Source organism: Accipiter gentilis, chromosome 24 (genome assembly GCF_929443795.1).
Source record: "Accipiter gentilis chromosome 24, bAccGen1.1, whole genome shotgun sequence".
NCBI lineage: Eukaryota > Metazoa > Chordata > Aves > Accipitriformes > Accipitridae > Astur > Astur gentilis.
Window position 1 is genome coordinate 22,091,535 of NC_064903.1, and position 15,216 is coordinate 22,106,750.

A 15,216-nucleotide genomic window follows, 5' to 3' on the forward strand; every position below is an offset into this window, starting at 1 on the left:
AATGCCAAAATACTATAAAATAAAACAGAATTATGATAATAATTGTATGAAAATCTGTATTAGGAAATAAGTTGTATTAAATTTGTATACTCAAAAAGCTAAACCAGACAATGACAGTATTCCACGGCTTATTTGCCAGTCTAGATTCATGATACCGGTGATATAAATGTTTAGGCTTGTTGAGCTGTGATATCAACATTATTTTCCTTTGATTTTCTTTTAATACAGAATCTTAGGTTTCTAAAACAAGACTCAGTAAATTGAAAGTACTTCAATATTTGCATTTCACATTGGATGTTCTGGTTTCTTTCTTTGTCCCAAAATCAATTAGTTTGATCAAAAATAAGATTCTTTGTTTCATTAGCAAAATTTTATAGTTTGTTTGGAGGAATATACCTTTAGAGTTTTCTTTACATAAGATTACTGGATGTTTATACAATATATAATTGAAAGACAGGAAAAAAAGGAAATTAACATGTAGAGAGCAATGTCACTTCTTAATGTTCAGCAAATGGAAAATCAAGAGTCAGCTTACTTTCATCAACAAGGAATTATAGCCAAAGAAAAAAGCCCTATTAATAGACACCTGTATTGATTTGGATGCATTCTTAAGTATTCCCTTACTCAGTGACTATATTATTTACTCTGCCATTAATTTCCTAGTACATTGCACCTAAGTGTTTTCTAGAAAGAGCTCTTTTTTCTTTTTTAACGTTGCAACATAAAATTTGTTGACAATTATGTTCTTGGTTAATGAATCATATCATGACAAAAACATCTTTCAAAGAATTCAAAAAAGACATTAGTAAACAATACATACTATATCGTAAGGACAAGTTTTTTTCAAATTAAAACAAGAAAACTATTTGGTGTAATTCTTTCTCACTTGTACTAGAACAGACAAAAAGCTCTAAAGACATATGTGAAGGTATTATTGGTCTAATAGCATAGTATATGGAAGATGGCATAAACAACAAGGAGGCAGAAAATGAAGGAAGAATGAACTCTCCACTAAAAATAGCACACAGTTCAGCACGCATTGATCTCCTTGTCTAAGAAACGGTCTGCAGTTGCTCAGAGCAATGATCTTAATCTGCAATACTGGATATAACACTGACTCATTTTATGGCCTTCAGGAAATTGTTCTACATATCTTATGACTTTCATAAGTATCCAAAGGGGACAACAACATTTAATTCTTACAGGGAATTGTTATAGGGTTTAATTTACTTGCAAAACTATGAAAATATGTACAATAACATTGCTTTGCCCTTCAATATTAAAACAGAAGTGAGCAAATTGAAAATAAAAATGGAAATTATGATTAGTTTTCTCAAATATCAACTGTAGGGTTAAGACTGCTTACAGAGCCATTGTTTGTATCAGCATGTCAATAACTCGTCTTTATCGTGAAGGAAGTAAATTTCAAATGGATTAACAGGTTTACAGAAGAGCATGTCTACCATGCTCACCAGCATAATTTCATTCAACAAAGAGCATGCTGATCACTTGACATTTGCTTCTCTTGAAAGGCATATTCTTTGTTGCAGTACTTGAAATGACATCATACCCTTGCTCATTATTAAGCATTTGTATTCACTATTTTTTCAACAGTTGTTCCTGAGTTTCTAAACTCATTAGCATTGGAGCAAAATAGTTTTAGTCATACTTTACCATATGCCTTTGGCAATTAGGCAGAATGCCTCAGCAACTTCAACTAAGGTTCTGCTTAAGCACCAGTGATAAATTAGGACTCATTACCATTTTTAAAGTTAAAACAGACTCAGCCACTTCGGGGGTCAGCACACAGAAATTTGTATTGTCTTATATTTCTTGCCAAATTTATCTTGTTGCTCATTGTTAATTGGAGGGTTTCAAATCTTGGAAGCATATGTAGATAACAGTCAAAGTGTTAATATTAACCTTCAGGAGAACATGGATATTCTTAGGATACAGAGAGTATCAGTTTTACTCATATGGCCTCAGTGTCCAAATTTGGAATTAGCAGAAGGTAATCTTCCTTTTCTAAAACTGCTCAGATTTTTCTCTTCCAAAGGGCAAGAAGATCCCCAGCTATAGTTATAAGTACTTTCTTACCTCATTTACCACAATATAGAGTTAGCTCTTTGTCAAGACAACAAAAAGGGTTATCTGATGACACTCAGTGGCTTATAATGATAAAATCTCTTCTGATAAAAGAAAAAGAACCTCAATTTTAGGTTTTGTGTTATTAAAAAAAGCATGGGTGAATGTTTTTGAGGTTAATCAGGAGTTATTGAAGTGCTGAGATTACAGATCCTTTTCTTACAGTTAACATTCTTTTTCTCTAGGAAATGCAAATTCAGTTCAAAAGGAACACAGTGTAAACTTGATGAATTTACTTGATTTACTTCATTTTTAAGAAAACAGGCAGACAAGGCTATAAAAAGTTCTCTGTGGAAAGCTTGGAAACTCAGCCACTTGTTTCTGAATTCTGCATTGAATGCCTTGTAGGCAAATGACAGGTTTCAGGAAGGCAACGGGAGTATGTGTCAGAATTGGACTCTCTAAGGGATAGATGACTGGATGTTTAATTGAAGGTCACGCAATGCAAGACTATATTCTACACCTGACAAGCAGCTCTAGTGAAAAACCCCCAGGAGATCGTTTGTCTAATTTAGCTGTACCCCTAACAGCTCTTTGAATTTCATGTGATCACAAAAAGACACGAGATATTCTGGCAGGTACATGTATAGCAATCTTACATGTACATCTCTATATATCTTGGCCCCCTGAAGCAGAAAGTTGGGCTTCTCTTCCCTCAAAGCCGTTCCTTTTTTCTTTGATAATTACAACAACTCTTTTCTTTTGATAATTAAACAACTTAAACAGCATGTTTCACTAAGTTTGAGTCTAAGTCACTCAACAAACCACAGGGATTGCATTCTAGGTAGAAATTAGTTGTGATGACATGGAGCCATACTAAATATCCCAAGGATACATTTTACCTTTAATATTGTACAACATTTCCATGAGATATAATCTATTTTACTGAAGTCCTTTGTAACAATTTAAAAGGCACCAAGAAGTGTATTAATTATTTTTTATCCCCTATGCCTTAGTGAACCAAATGCAGGGAAAGGTAAGCCTCAAATAAAGTCACCTAAATACGTAACTTTTGTACTTTGTCTCAATGGTTTAAATTCTAAATAAACCAGACATGGCTTTAATTAATTCTGTTGATTACAAACAGGCACTGTTGTCATTGCTTTGGGATAAAATAGAGCTGCATTGTAGGAAGTCAAGTTAAATTTACTGAGATAATTCTGGTTAGTACCAGGGGATTACAGCCCAGGGCCTCTTCTGAGAGTCTGATTCTACCCCCAGGCCTGGAAAGTGATGATTACAAAGGCACTGAGGGCAGGGATGAACTAAGTAGCTGTGACAATAATCAAAACTTGATACTGAGTGACTTGAGTCATGCTTGAAATGCCCCGATTGTCAAGAGTACATTCTCTTACTGATCATTTAATAAAAACACTGGAAAATGTTAAAAAGTGGACCAAACAACTGGGGAAACAATTTCGTATAGCTTCACTCTCCTAACACACTATATTAAAACCAAGAATATGCCATTAGTCATTGTACAAATGCAGTAAGTTTCTGTTTACTGACTGTTAATAATTTACTCCTGCTGAGTGTGGTGATGAGCCAGTCCAAGGTCGGTGTGAGCTTCTGGGACTGAAGGCAACAATAGTTTTCATAGTGGCATCACACTTCACCACTTGGCTATTCCTTCCTACAGTCCAGAACAAATCAGCACAAGTAAAAAAACCCTAAAACTACTTGGACAACCTCAGTTATAATAAATTTGAGGGAACTATTACACGTTTAGTGTAGGAGAACGAAAATCAAAGGCAAGAGGGTAACCTTTTTTTTAAAGAAAAGAGGTGCAAGGCTGTTATTTTTAGGGTTATAGTTAAAACCAGTCCATAAATCCATGGAGAACAGGTCAAGAAGTAGCAAGTTTCTGTGGTTCAGATAAGTTTTATTTAATATTGTCCTCAATGCCAGATACACTTTTTGCATATACAAGATGGGTGGTATGTAGAAGAAACTATTTAGTTCAAGTGAAAAAGTAAATAAAGGATATATCCTGAAAAGGTATAAAAATTCAAGAAAGAGTCTATCCACTGTCACTATTTCTTTCTGTTAAATGTTCCATTAAGAATGAAACCAATGAAATACCAAGGCATTAAGGAATAGAATAAATAGTTATATATTTCCTATCTTTCTTGCATCTTTTCATCAATTAATACTTGCACTTGTATGTCATCTCAGGTTTGTATTATAAATGTTTCAGTGCAGGAATATACCTTTCTTTGCTTTTGAGATTGCATCTAAACTTGAGATTATTTTGTTAAAAGGAAAAACCAGAACTAAAGTAGAAGTTAAATTTGACTTAAATTATCTTTAAGTCTATTAAACTATGGATTCCCTTGAACCATTTATTTCATACATAGAATTTATTTAGTGCAATTTATATTTAATTTCTGATTTAAGAAATTGTATTATATTTTTTTACATCCGTGGGATAATCGGATTCCAGAACTCATTGTAAAATTCTGTGCAATACAGAATTATATTTTAAAATTTATTTTGTACTTGTTATGCTGGCTTCTTCCTGACCAGACTTTCTTACTGGACACCTAAAAAATCAATATGTTTCCCATTTTGGTTCCTAAGGTATTATTATTTTCACTATTTTCTAAGGTTATACAGGTAATATATTCATTTAACAGAATAAAGGTTCCTGTAAAAGGTATGGTTAAAATGATGCCTTGGTTTTCCTCAACGCAAAAGAAGTTCAAAAACGTAAGTGATGTCTCACAGAGAAATATAACACTGAGCAGAATCTTCTCAATGATCTCATCTCTTCGAATATATCAACTCTCAGCAGCCTGTATTTCTACTATTTTATTTGCCACAGTTGCTGGAATTTGTTAAGTAAAATCATTCATGGGATAAACTGTAAGTACTCTCTGATTTGATAATTTGACATGACTCTCTTGATCTTGTTTCATGCATTGTCTTCCTAGATTTGTCAGGCTGGAAAAATATGAAAAAGCCCCAGACAGCTTAAGAGTTGACAAGTGAACCATGGCAATTTATGCCCTCTTTGCATGTGCATATACTTCATGCACTTAGTGGGACTTTTTAAATTTTTTTTATTTTTAACTTCACCCTGTCAACCAAATGCATAACTATGCCTTTGTTGCCAGAAGTCTGGTTTGGTGTTTGATTTTGGTTTTGTTTGGGTTTTTTTCCCCAGTGGATGATAGACAACAAAGTTCACTACTTCTGTAGCAAATAAGTTACCTTTCTGGTAACAAATGAAATAGCATTTTACTGTATAAATATAGTTGTGTATCACAGAGAATATGCACACAGTAACTTTATGATAGACTATAACTTCAGATAAAACCAATAATAAAACCTAAGGAAATCTACCAAAACAGTCACAAAAAACTCACTCAACTGGAACTTTTCTTGTCAATTTTCAAACACATTTACAAACACGTTTGTGGCAGCACTAACACCATTTAGGCAAATCAAAAAAGAGTAGTCATTGCTATGTCAAGCTTGGAGTTTCAAACTGGTACTTAAAGGAATCTATTAAGATGACAATGAGGTACTTTCCTCATTAGTCAAATGCGGCTACTGAATATCACCCTACTGTAACCTTGTCCTATTGGATTTACCATGTTACTCTGGATAATTCACCAAACTTTCTGGGCATCCACTTAAAGGCAAGTACTAGCTGCTGCATATACCTGCTGCTTCCTGCAGTGACTGTGACATTATATATGCTTCAGCATGTGCAACCATGTAGTATTCTCCAGATAGTCTTTCTTACAAAAGTACAGGTAAGGGATGAAAAGCTGTAAAAATTAATCCAAGCCAGGATTTCTTAACATTTAATGCATGCTGTAAATTTTACCCAGTTGTTCAAGCTTTTACCCTAGCTTTCACCCAATGCTTGGCCCAAAAAGAAAGCTTTGGAGAAATTAAACATGCTTTATGAGCAAGAGAATGGCATTTAGTATGGCTTGAGAAGGTATGGGTGGGTTTGGGGGCTTTTAGAGAGGAATTTTTTTTTAAGAGATGGGATAATTTATTGTGAAATTATATAATTCTACTTCCACATACTCCTAAAGAAATCAGATCAAATAGGCCAAACAGTACTGTTAAATGCCTGACTGATTTAATTATCTGTATTACTTATTTCTATTACTAAAAACTTCAGATTTTGCAGTGCTAACTTAGTATCTCCAGTATAACATCACAATATGTGACTGTAATGCATGTTCATTCATCACAGAGTGGTACAGCACTGTATTCACAAAATCTGCTATATTAAATGCAGTTGAACTGTTTGACTCCCAGAAGAACTATACTAATTCACGATGGTATTATTTAAAGCAGAATTTGATTAAGTTAATTTTGTAATTTAAACTAGTACAGAAAGCCAATGCAAATCCAACCTCCTGCGCATTAGGGATAAATTCACACCTGAATGCTAATTTGGATTGTGTATTGGATAATTGCAATTGTGTATTGTAAAACTCCTTTGAACTCCTTTAGTGTAATTCTATAAGCCAGTGGCTCTCAAACCGTATTAAGGGGGAAATGGTAGTTCACAAGTCTATGGCAAATAGTCCATCAATTGTAGAAAGGACGAGTTAGGTAGCTAGCCAAAGAAAGGAGATTTTGAAGACTTACAGCTCTGTACTAGTACTTCCTGGTGTAGTATTTTCCCCAGACAGAGCACTGCAGCTCTACTATTGCACTGTTCGCTCCCATATACATCATGGTTTCATTCAGTCTCTGGGGCCTGCGGCTAATTCTGATGAGAAAATTGTTTTACTTGGGCTGCAACTTATGAGCTTTTATGTGAGACCAATAAATTAGAGGACTGAAGTGGCCTCGGGCATGGACTATTTTTCCTGGATTTGAAACAAGTTTATAGGAACATAAAGGAAGAAGGGGAAAACCTGCTGTTTATGTTTACTTACAACACCATTGGGAATCTCCGTTTCGGGGATTTCTATTTGAAAAGTACCTTTCATGTTCTGCACTAACTTACTTGGCTCTATTTGTTAAAGAACTGTTAAATTAGGATAGACAGATCTGACATAATTACTCTCCTGCTCACTTCTCCAGGAACTCTTGTTTAAGAGGGCAACGGCTAACAGGGGCACATACCTGAAATTTTTAGTTGCCAAGATCTTTTGTTAGGTGCTAGCTTATTTGCAAGTGAAGATTGAAAGTAAATTGAAACTGTAAAAGATGCATTAATACTGGCCCCCGATCTGATTTGGCCAAGATCTGTCAAGCAGACTAACATGCCGAAAATTTAAGGAACACAGCTGAATGAACTTTAGTAATAAACAGGATGATTTAGGGAAAGCCTTGAGTAACTTGCTTGGTTATATTTCATACATAAAAATAGAGAGGATATGCACCCTGAAATTTGCTTATAATCAATAGAGATTTAATTTAGAATACTTCAATTTTCAAACAGTTTCTTTTTAAGAGAAATATTGTGTTAGAACCTTGCACGTCTTTACTTGGAAAATATTGGGAGTGACCCTTACAAAAATCAATCATCATTCTGTTTCAGTGGGTAGCAGATATTTGTTATATTTTTTGAATGTATGCAAAAGATTTAAGGGAGTTATTAAAATTGCAAAGTTAACCCAGTTATTCAAATCAAATGTGATCAAATTATTCAGCCTAAAATAGGAACTTCTTTAAATTTAGTAGTTGGAGTCCATGAGGAGATTGTAAATGCACTGCACTGCATACTTCAATCACATGAAAGTTTTAAATAAAGTAGATATTGTAAAACAACTGAATATTAAATTCAATGCTAATTTCCTTAGGAGTATTAAAGCTATAAACAGGTTATGCATGGTATGGTAATAGATAAAGCACTTCTGGGAAATAAAGCCTTTAACAAGCTTGGAGTATCCCGTGACTGTGGCAAGCAAAAGATGAGCTCATCAATTTCATTATTAATTCATTTCTAAGAACACAACTATGCTCATGTAAGACCTGATAAAACAGCATGAGCATTAATTTTGCAAACCAAAGGCTGTCTGCACCATGCAACACAGCAGGCAAAATTCAGCTGCAACAGAGTAACTCTATCTGCTACACACAAATCAATTACTAGCCATTGGTATACAATTCTTTCAACAGCAATGCAGTATTAAATGCAGATAAATATTGTGGAGTGGAAAAAAATTATTAAACAGTGAATCTGAAGTAAGAAACTGTAAAAACAGCTGTTAAAACAAAAGCTGGTGGTAAGTGCAGTTGAAGAAAGGGTATACGTTCCCCACATAGTGAATAAGGAAATGCTATGTTCCTCTCCGTATTAGAACTCCTTTACTTTTCAGCGTGAAAGATCTACCCTTCTGTCAGCATAGAAAATCCAGTTAAATTTTGCAGTGACAGCAGGAGTGTGAGATACCATGCAGAGTATTTGCCCTACTTCCTCAGATTACATGGTTAGCAATTTGCTGGGAAGACAGAGATTCGTGAAATTAGTATTTTAAGTGCATTTTTCATCTATGAGTCTTGCTTACTCATTTCAAATTTCAGACAGGATATCTGGGAGAAGGAATTCCAGGAAGCATGTAAAATGCTGCAGGGGATGCCCAGGGATTTTACAGAGGTAGCATAGTAATCTATCATTTGGGTTGGGGAGTGAATGACAGCATTTCTGAAGGAAAAATAACATAAAAAATACTTCACCCTTTGTCTTCTCTCATGGGAAGCAGATGCAAAAAGTCCTGAAAAAGGCTCTTGTAATTCCAAACCACCATGGCAGTATGATATGAAAATACATCCTGGCACCTTTCCAACGGTTACTCTCCACGAAGGGTGTAAACTGTCATAAAGACAGCTTCCTTGGCTCCCCAGTGTAGAAAAATCAATGAATATTGTAAGAGCAGTTTATTGAATGTATGTCAAGACTTCCCAAGTCAGAACATTTCATGGTATAATAGAAAGATATGATCAATGGCACTTCAACAAATCATGGCTATCAAAATAGCTAATGTCAAGGGACAGACCATGCATAGTTAAAAATAGCAGAAGATGCTCACTTTGGTGAACAAATCTCAGCCACTTTCCACAGCTGAACAATGGAACATTATTAACATTGGAAAAAATATTTTTTAGCAAATTTATATCTTAAAAATGACAGCTAGCTGCAGCGAGGTACTCCTGAGAACTGAACCTCATCCTCATCATCAGTAGATGATGAACTAGCCTGAACTGTTTTAATACAGCCAGTCTTATACATCAATACAGTATGTCTTGAAGGGTCATGTAAGCCACAGAATATAAATGCTCAATTGAAAAATAATTTTTAGACATTAGTATTCCAAAGAAAAAGTCCAGCTGTATCCTGAGGTAGTCATGTCTTTCTAAGTCTGTGAACAGAAAGAGCTAACTAAATCTCAAATTTTCAGCAGTCTACACCAGGAAAGATTTAAGGCTTCAAAGTATGGTGACATTGTCCCATGTGTCCTTGCTTTTTACCTCAGCTGGGAATAAACAAATTACTGAAGTAACAGGAGGAGGTGGAACACTTGACTCTGACTTTGAGGATCAAAGGTACCATCCCACCTTTATCTAAGCTCTGCCTCCACCACTGAATCACAAAATAGAAGCACAGAGTAATTTAGGTTAGAAGAGATCTCAGGAGGGCATCTGTTCCCACACCCCACCCACAGCAGGGCCACTTTAATGTGGGATCAGGTTGTTCGGGGCCTTGGCCAGTCAAGTTCTGAATGTCCTCCCAGCACATCCAAGGACATTTAAAAACACACAGCAATGCCAACAATTGAACCTTGCTAGCCTCTGTTCCTTGTTGGGACAGTGGTGCAATGAATAAAATTAGTTACTACTGGTTTTTTGTTGGTTTTGGGGGTTTTTTGGGGTTTTTTTTTTTTGGTTGGGGTTTTTTTTCTTGGGGGTGGACAGGGGAGAGCAGGGTTTTGTGGTGTGTTTGGGGTGGGGTTTTTTGGTTGTTTTTTTGTTTGCTTGCTTGTTTTCCCTCAAATTCTGGCATGAAAAGAAATGCATCTCATTAGTTCAATCCCATTCCTGTTAAAAAAAATGCTTCAAATTGCTTTTCTCTCATTTTAGGTCATGTAACATTACTGTGGATTGTCACTACAGCTAACTTTAAAATATCTTCTCCCATCATGTGGGTATACTCTTAAGTATGAGCTTTGGCGTGGCTGCATTGTTTTTATATACCAGAAACACTCATCCCACAGTAATATTTCTAGCCTTGATTAACAAAAAATTTGAAGCGTGATAAACTTTATGCCCATTAACAAACAAAAATTCTAATGAACGTAGATGAGACCAACACAACTAACTTTCCTGTCACACCTTTGCAGAATTGTGACAGAAAATTTCAGCAGAGCGAGCCACATAATGTACTCTATGTACTAAAATTAATGGAGAACTAAGTGGACTAAGTACTGATAACACTATCAATCAGCATTACATCATGCTTCTAGAGTACGTTTCTATGTGAGATGAAATATTATTTTCAATTACTGCAGTACCACGATAAAGAATATAACATGATACAGAGGAAACATAACTTACCTATTCATTTCTTCAAGGCAGTCTGTTGCAAAGTAGAAGCTCTTTATTTTGGGGTGGCATGCTTTGAAGGCACTATATAAAGACAAAGAATAAAAAATACCTTTTCTTTCAGACAGTTTGTCTAGAAATACACAAGACTGACCTGCTCTATGATTCTTTAGCATGTTCATAGGCATTTGAATCTTCCTGTGGAATGGATGGAATCCATACACATCTCATCAAATCTACATTTGCGAGCCAAACCGATACTTTGTAAAAATTTCAAAAGCCCTTGAATGACTTAGAAATATCATTCTTTTCAATAACTACTGATGTTGTACATCTAAAAAATTCTTGGGTAAATTGGAAAATCTTGTTGAGTATATTTAAGTACATTGTAGTTTTATTTCCAAAGATCAACTAAAGGAATAAGAGTTTGATCCCTCCACCTCTTCTCGTGTATTTAGATGACTGTGTTTTGTGTCCTACTCAAAGACATATAGAGGGCTGCCAACTTATGTAACTGTCTCATATCTTTATTGTAACTTTGATTCTGAACATATACATGAAATTATCCAAATTTTGTTTGATGTTAATAAATGAGGAAGAGGAGGAATATAAAGATGAATAAACAGCCAGTAATTGCATTCAACTGGAGATGACATTTAAAATACAGCACGCTCAAATTCTCTTAGTTATAAGACTGTAAGATCTCTAGAATAAACTTAAATAAAGGAATGTTTCCTAAATTCAATACAATATATTTTTAATCCCTAGTTATAATCTTCATTGATTCACTCAATTTGAGTTTAATAGAAGCAATATGGGAAGTTCTAGGGAATATAAATGGCACATTTGCTTTGTATGGAAATAGATAATGAAGAAGTTCCTCAGATAGTCTTAACTCTTTAAATAGTCACTTGTAATTCCAGCAATTGCTTTGTCAAGTTACTCTAAAACCAACCATATCCCAAGTACTTTTCATCTTAATCTACTAATCTTTGCTGTGTTTTTCCTGCAATCAACACAAGTCATCAATAGTTAGTTAATGCTTCTTAATCTTCCACGTAGCAAATAAGGTTTAAATTTAAATATTGGCAACTCTGTTATGTTTATTGTTACATTATAATACGTGGTCAATTCTATGTATCTCACTATTTTTTTTTTTATTGCACAGTCTGTTCTCACAGATAGCTTTTGATTCAAGAAGTCCTAGCTGATGGGGGTTCCCTCCACCACCCCGTGGTGATTTTAAATTTATGCATAAGTTAATTTATAGAGTGAAGTTCTCTGAAAAGTGCAAGTTAAATTAGAAATCACTGGAATAGTTCCAAAAGCGTTATCACAACAGTTTTAATTTTGAAAGGCTGTACTGTTTTACTTGTGTAACTAGTACAATATTAGTAGTATAGTATACTATATTCTTTGCTACACTGACCTGAGATACTGGATAGCAGCATGACAAACGGTAGCTCTAAGCCTGCCACTGCTCTGTGCATTGCTAATATTCCTTCTCCTTCCTCAAATGTCAATTCCCTCACCAGCCACTTGGCCAGTGTAATTCAATTCTGGCTGATTTCAGGAGACAAGGTCTGATTCTCACTTTAGGCTGGCTATATACAGACATCACTACATTGCATTGTAGTCTATTCAGACTACAGGCATGAGATAATAGTCAAGCTCAACATCTGACAGCATGGGTGATTATAGTTCACATAAAAATGCTTTTTATTAATGCTTTTATATAGTATAATCCCTAAGCTCTCCCTCAGTTGAGCAGTTATTTGAAAACTGCTAAAAACAATAATCATATTTTTAACAAAATTTTTGTGTGAATAGAATTAAAAGGAGTATCGCTCTCAAGGAAACCACAAACTCGGAGCATTGAAGACTATTATTTTGATTAGTTGGCAAATGTTAAAAAGACGCCACATTATCATTTGTAACATTTATGCTAAAATACTGACATTTATATGGTAATTACTAGATGTAAGAATTAGGAATCATTACACATGGCATTATGAAGAACCTGTGATGCAACATTTCTGCTATTAATAGCTTAAATGCAAATGAGTGTCTTATTAATTACTGTAATTTATTGCAGTTTTCAGAGACAAAAATGAAAGCTGAGGAAGATTCACTTGGGCACACTGATTTTCTTATATATTTATTATTAATACAAACGTATACAGTAACGGGCTTTCCTCATTCTACAGAAGAATGAGATAACAGCAGAGTTGTATTTATGTGCAGTTTCTTTTTTCATGAGATTGATTACAAGTATATTAAGGGTAAGTTTACCTTTGCACAGAGGGTCATCATAAACCATCTTAATTCCATAACAGAAGACTTGAGAAATATTTAAGTATTGTTTTGGCATCTGGACATTGTTAACGTCAACTGCAGATCCTCATCTCCCTAGCTACTTGTATTTTGCAAAAGAATATAGTGAGTACATGGGAAATCCCGAATAGGCAGGAAACTTTGCTGATGTCCACTAGATGGCATACGCTTGTTAATTATATCTACTGAACGGTAAGATTTAATGCAAGAGATTTTGATCATTATATAAATATAGTTTTAAGTATACTCTGATCAAGTTTATTATTTCTTTTACCCGAATAGTATAATATGATTTCGGTGTCAAATATTCTTATCATTCTTACTCTTCTTAATGCAGAACTTTTTACTCCCCTTATGCCAGCCGAGTACCAGGAACTCCTACTCCTCTAGCAAAACAGACTGCTGTCTGTAAGAAATGTGAAGTAGTCCTGTATACGTCTTTATACACACATATATTCAAGTTTTATATTAGACATTGTTAATTACACAGTAATTAACAAATACTATACCTCCTTACAGAAGTTCCTTATAGAAAATTTTTAATACTCAAAACATAAAGACATTACTAAACAAATAGTACTGCACTCTTATACTCTTTAAGCATGATACACTAGTTTCATGGATGTGTTTTTTGCTGCAATGTCAGCACACTGTTTTCAGTTGGTCTGAACTCTGTGCAACACCTCCACTTTCTAGTGTTCCATTTGCCTAACCGTTTTCCAGTTCTGAGATTTAAGTATTGGCTTGAATTGGAGAGGATTATGTGGTGGATCTAAAGATTCTAATCCTCGATTAATCCTGTTAGAATATCACATGATGGAGTTTCTGCTTATAAATAGGATTATTTTCCTAGACAGGAAATTTACATACATAAAAGCATTAAAAGCCAATATTGGGGTTTCAAAGTCAACCTTTTAAAAGTTAGAATATGTCAGAGTTAGCACGATAAACAGAACTTAAATTTGGCTCCACTATGCTCTTGTAATGTGATACAATCTACGATTATGTATTTGAATATTACGTTCTCACAGGAACTCCACCTCAATTCAGGTCCAGAGAGTGGACTTGCTAGAGAGGTGAAACAGGATTATGCAACACGTAAGGCTACTTTCTCTAGGACTCCTGTCTCAGTTGTTACGGAATTTGTGAATGTGTCATAAAACGCAGAAAGAGCAAGAATTTTTTCAAGGGTACGCCAGTTAAATGCTGCAGGTCTTCCTGCTTATGCAAAGGGGTTCTCATGCGCTAAGTCATGGCAAATAGGCTTAATAACTGCTTACTACATGAATGTTCCTTAATATCTTTTTGCCTGATATTCTGATAATTTACTGAAATGGTGAGCACTTACAGCTGCAATAATATATTGTACTGTTACATATTTACATACTCTGAAGAAAACATGTCTTTATTGTTATGAAATGGAGATCTCAATTCTGCGGAAACTTTCGATTTAAATGTTTTGCAGTGCTGTTTGTAGGCTGCAAAATGTGACAACAAATCCATCTTCATCTCCCAGAATTGTCACAAAGATTAATATTAGGTAAGCATTTAGATACAGTAGCATCAGGAACTGCAGAAAAGTCTCCAGGGAAATAATTCTCGATGTATAGAGAAATATGAGTAATGCAGAAGAACAATACATATATTTTTACCTTTGGCTTGTTTTGGAGGGCCCCAAACTGGATGCAAGTAAGCTAGATGTGGTGTAATGAGTACCAAGTGTTAGGGAATAATCACATCCTTCACCTATTGGCTGCACTCCAGTTAACACAGCCCAGGAGGCTGTTAGCCTTCTTTCCTGTGGGGCCTGCGGGTGGCTCAAGTCTGGGTTGCTGTCTACCAAGACTGTCAAGTTCATTTCAGAAGAAGTAATAAAAATTACTGAAAGTTTAGCAACCTTTAAGATATAACTTCATGCCTACCTATACTATATCAATGACATATATAAAGATTTGTGACTACACAGTTTCAATACAAAGTGCCAGGAGTATGGCATATGCTCTCATAAATTTAAGACCTAAATTTGCATTAATTACGCAATGAAAATTTTCACTAGGTGGCAATTTTTGAAAGTTCAGGCAAAGCACTAGTTAACAATGACTAATTATATACGTAGTTCCATTAATCTTTAGTCTTGTGGATCAACTTCATCACGGGACATTATAATTATCAGTATCTTTGAAAATAACACGATATTCATGTCATGCCACATCACAC

General features: G+C 34.8%; 1 protein-coding gene across 1 annotated transcript in view; it reads right to left on the bottom strand.

Annotated features, from left to right (window-relative positions):
* The window catches only part of LOC126050252 (connector enhancer of kinase suppressor of ras 2-like), a 214,815-nt gene that overhangs the window by 9,083 nt on the left and 190,516 nt on the right, over positions 1-15,216 (bottom strand). The window contains exon 19 of the mRNA XM_049827892.1: positions 10,678-10,749. Within this exon, the coding sequence (XP_049683849.1) occupies positions 10,678-10,749 (72 nt within the window). The remainder of the gene's footprint in view (positions 1-10,677; positions 10,750-15,216) is intronic.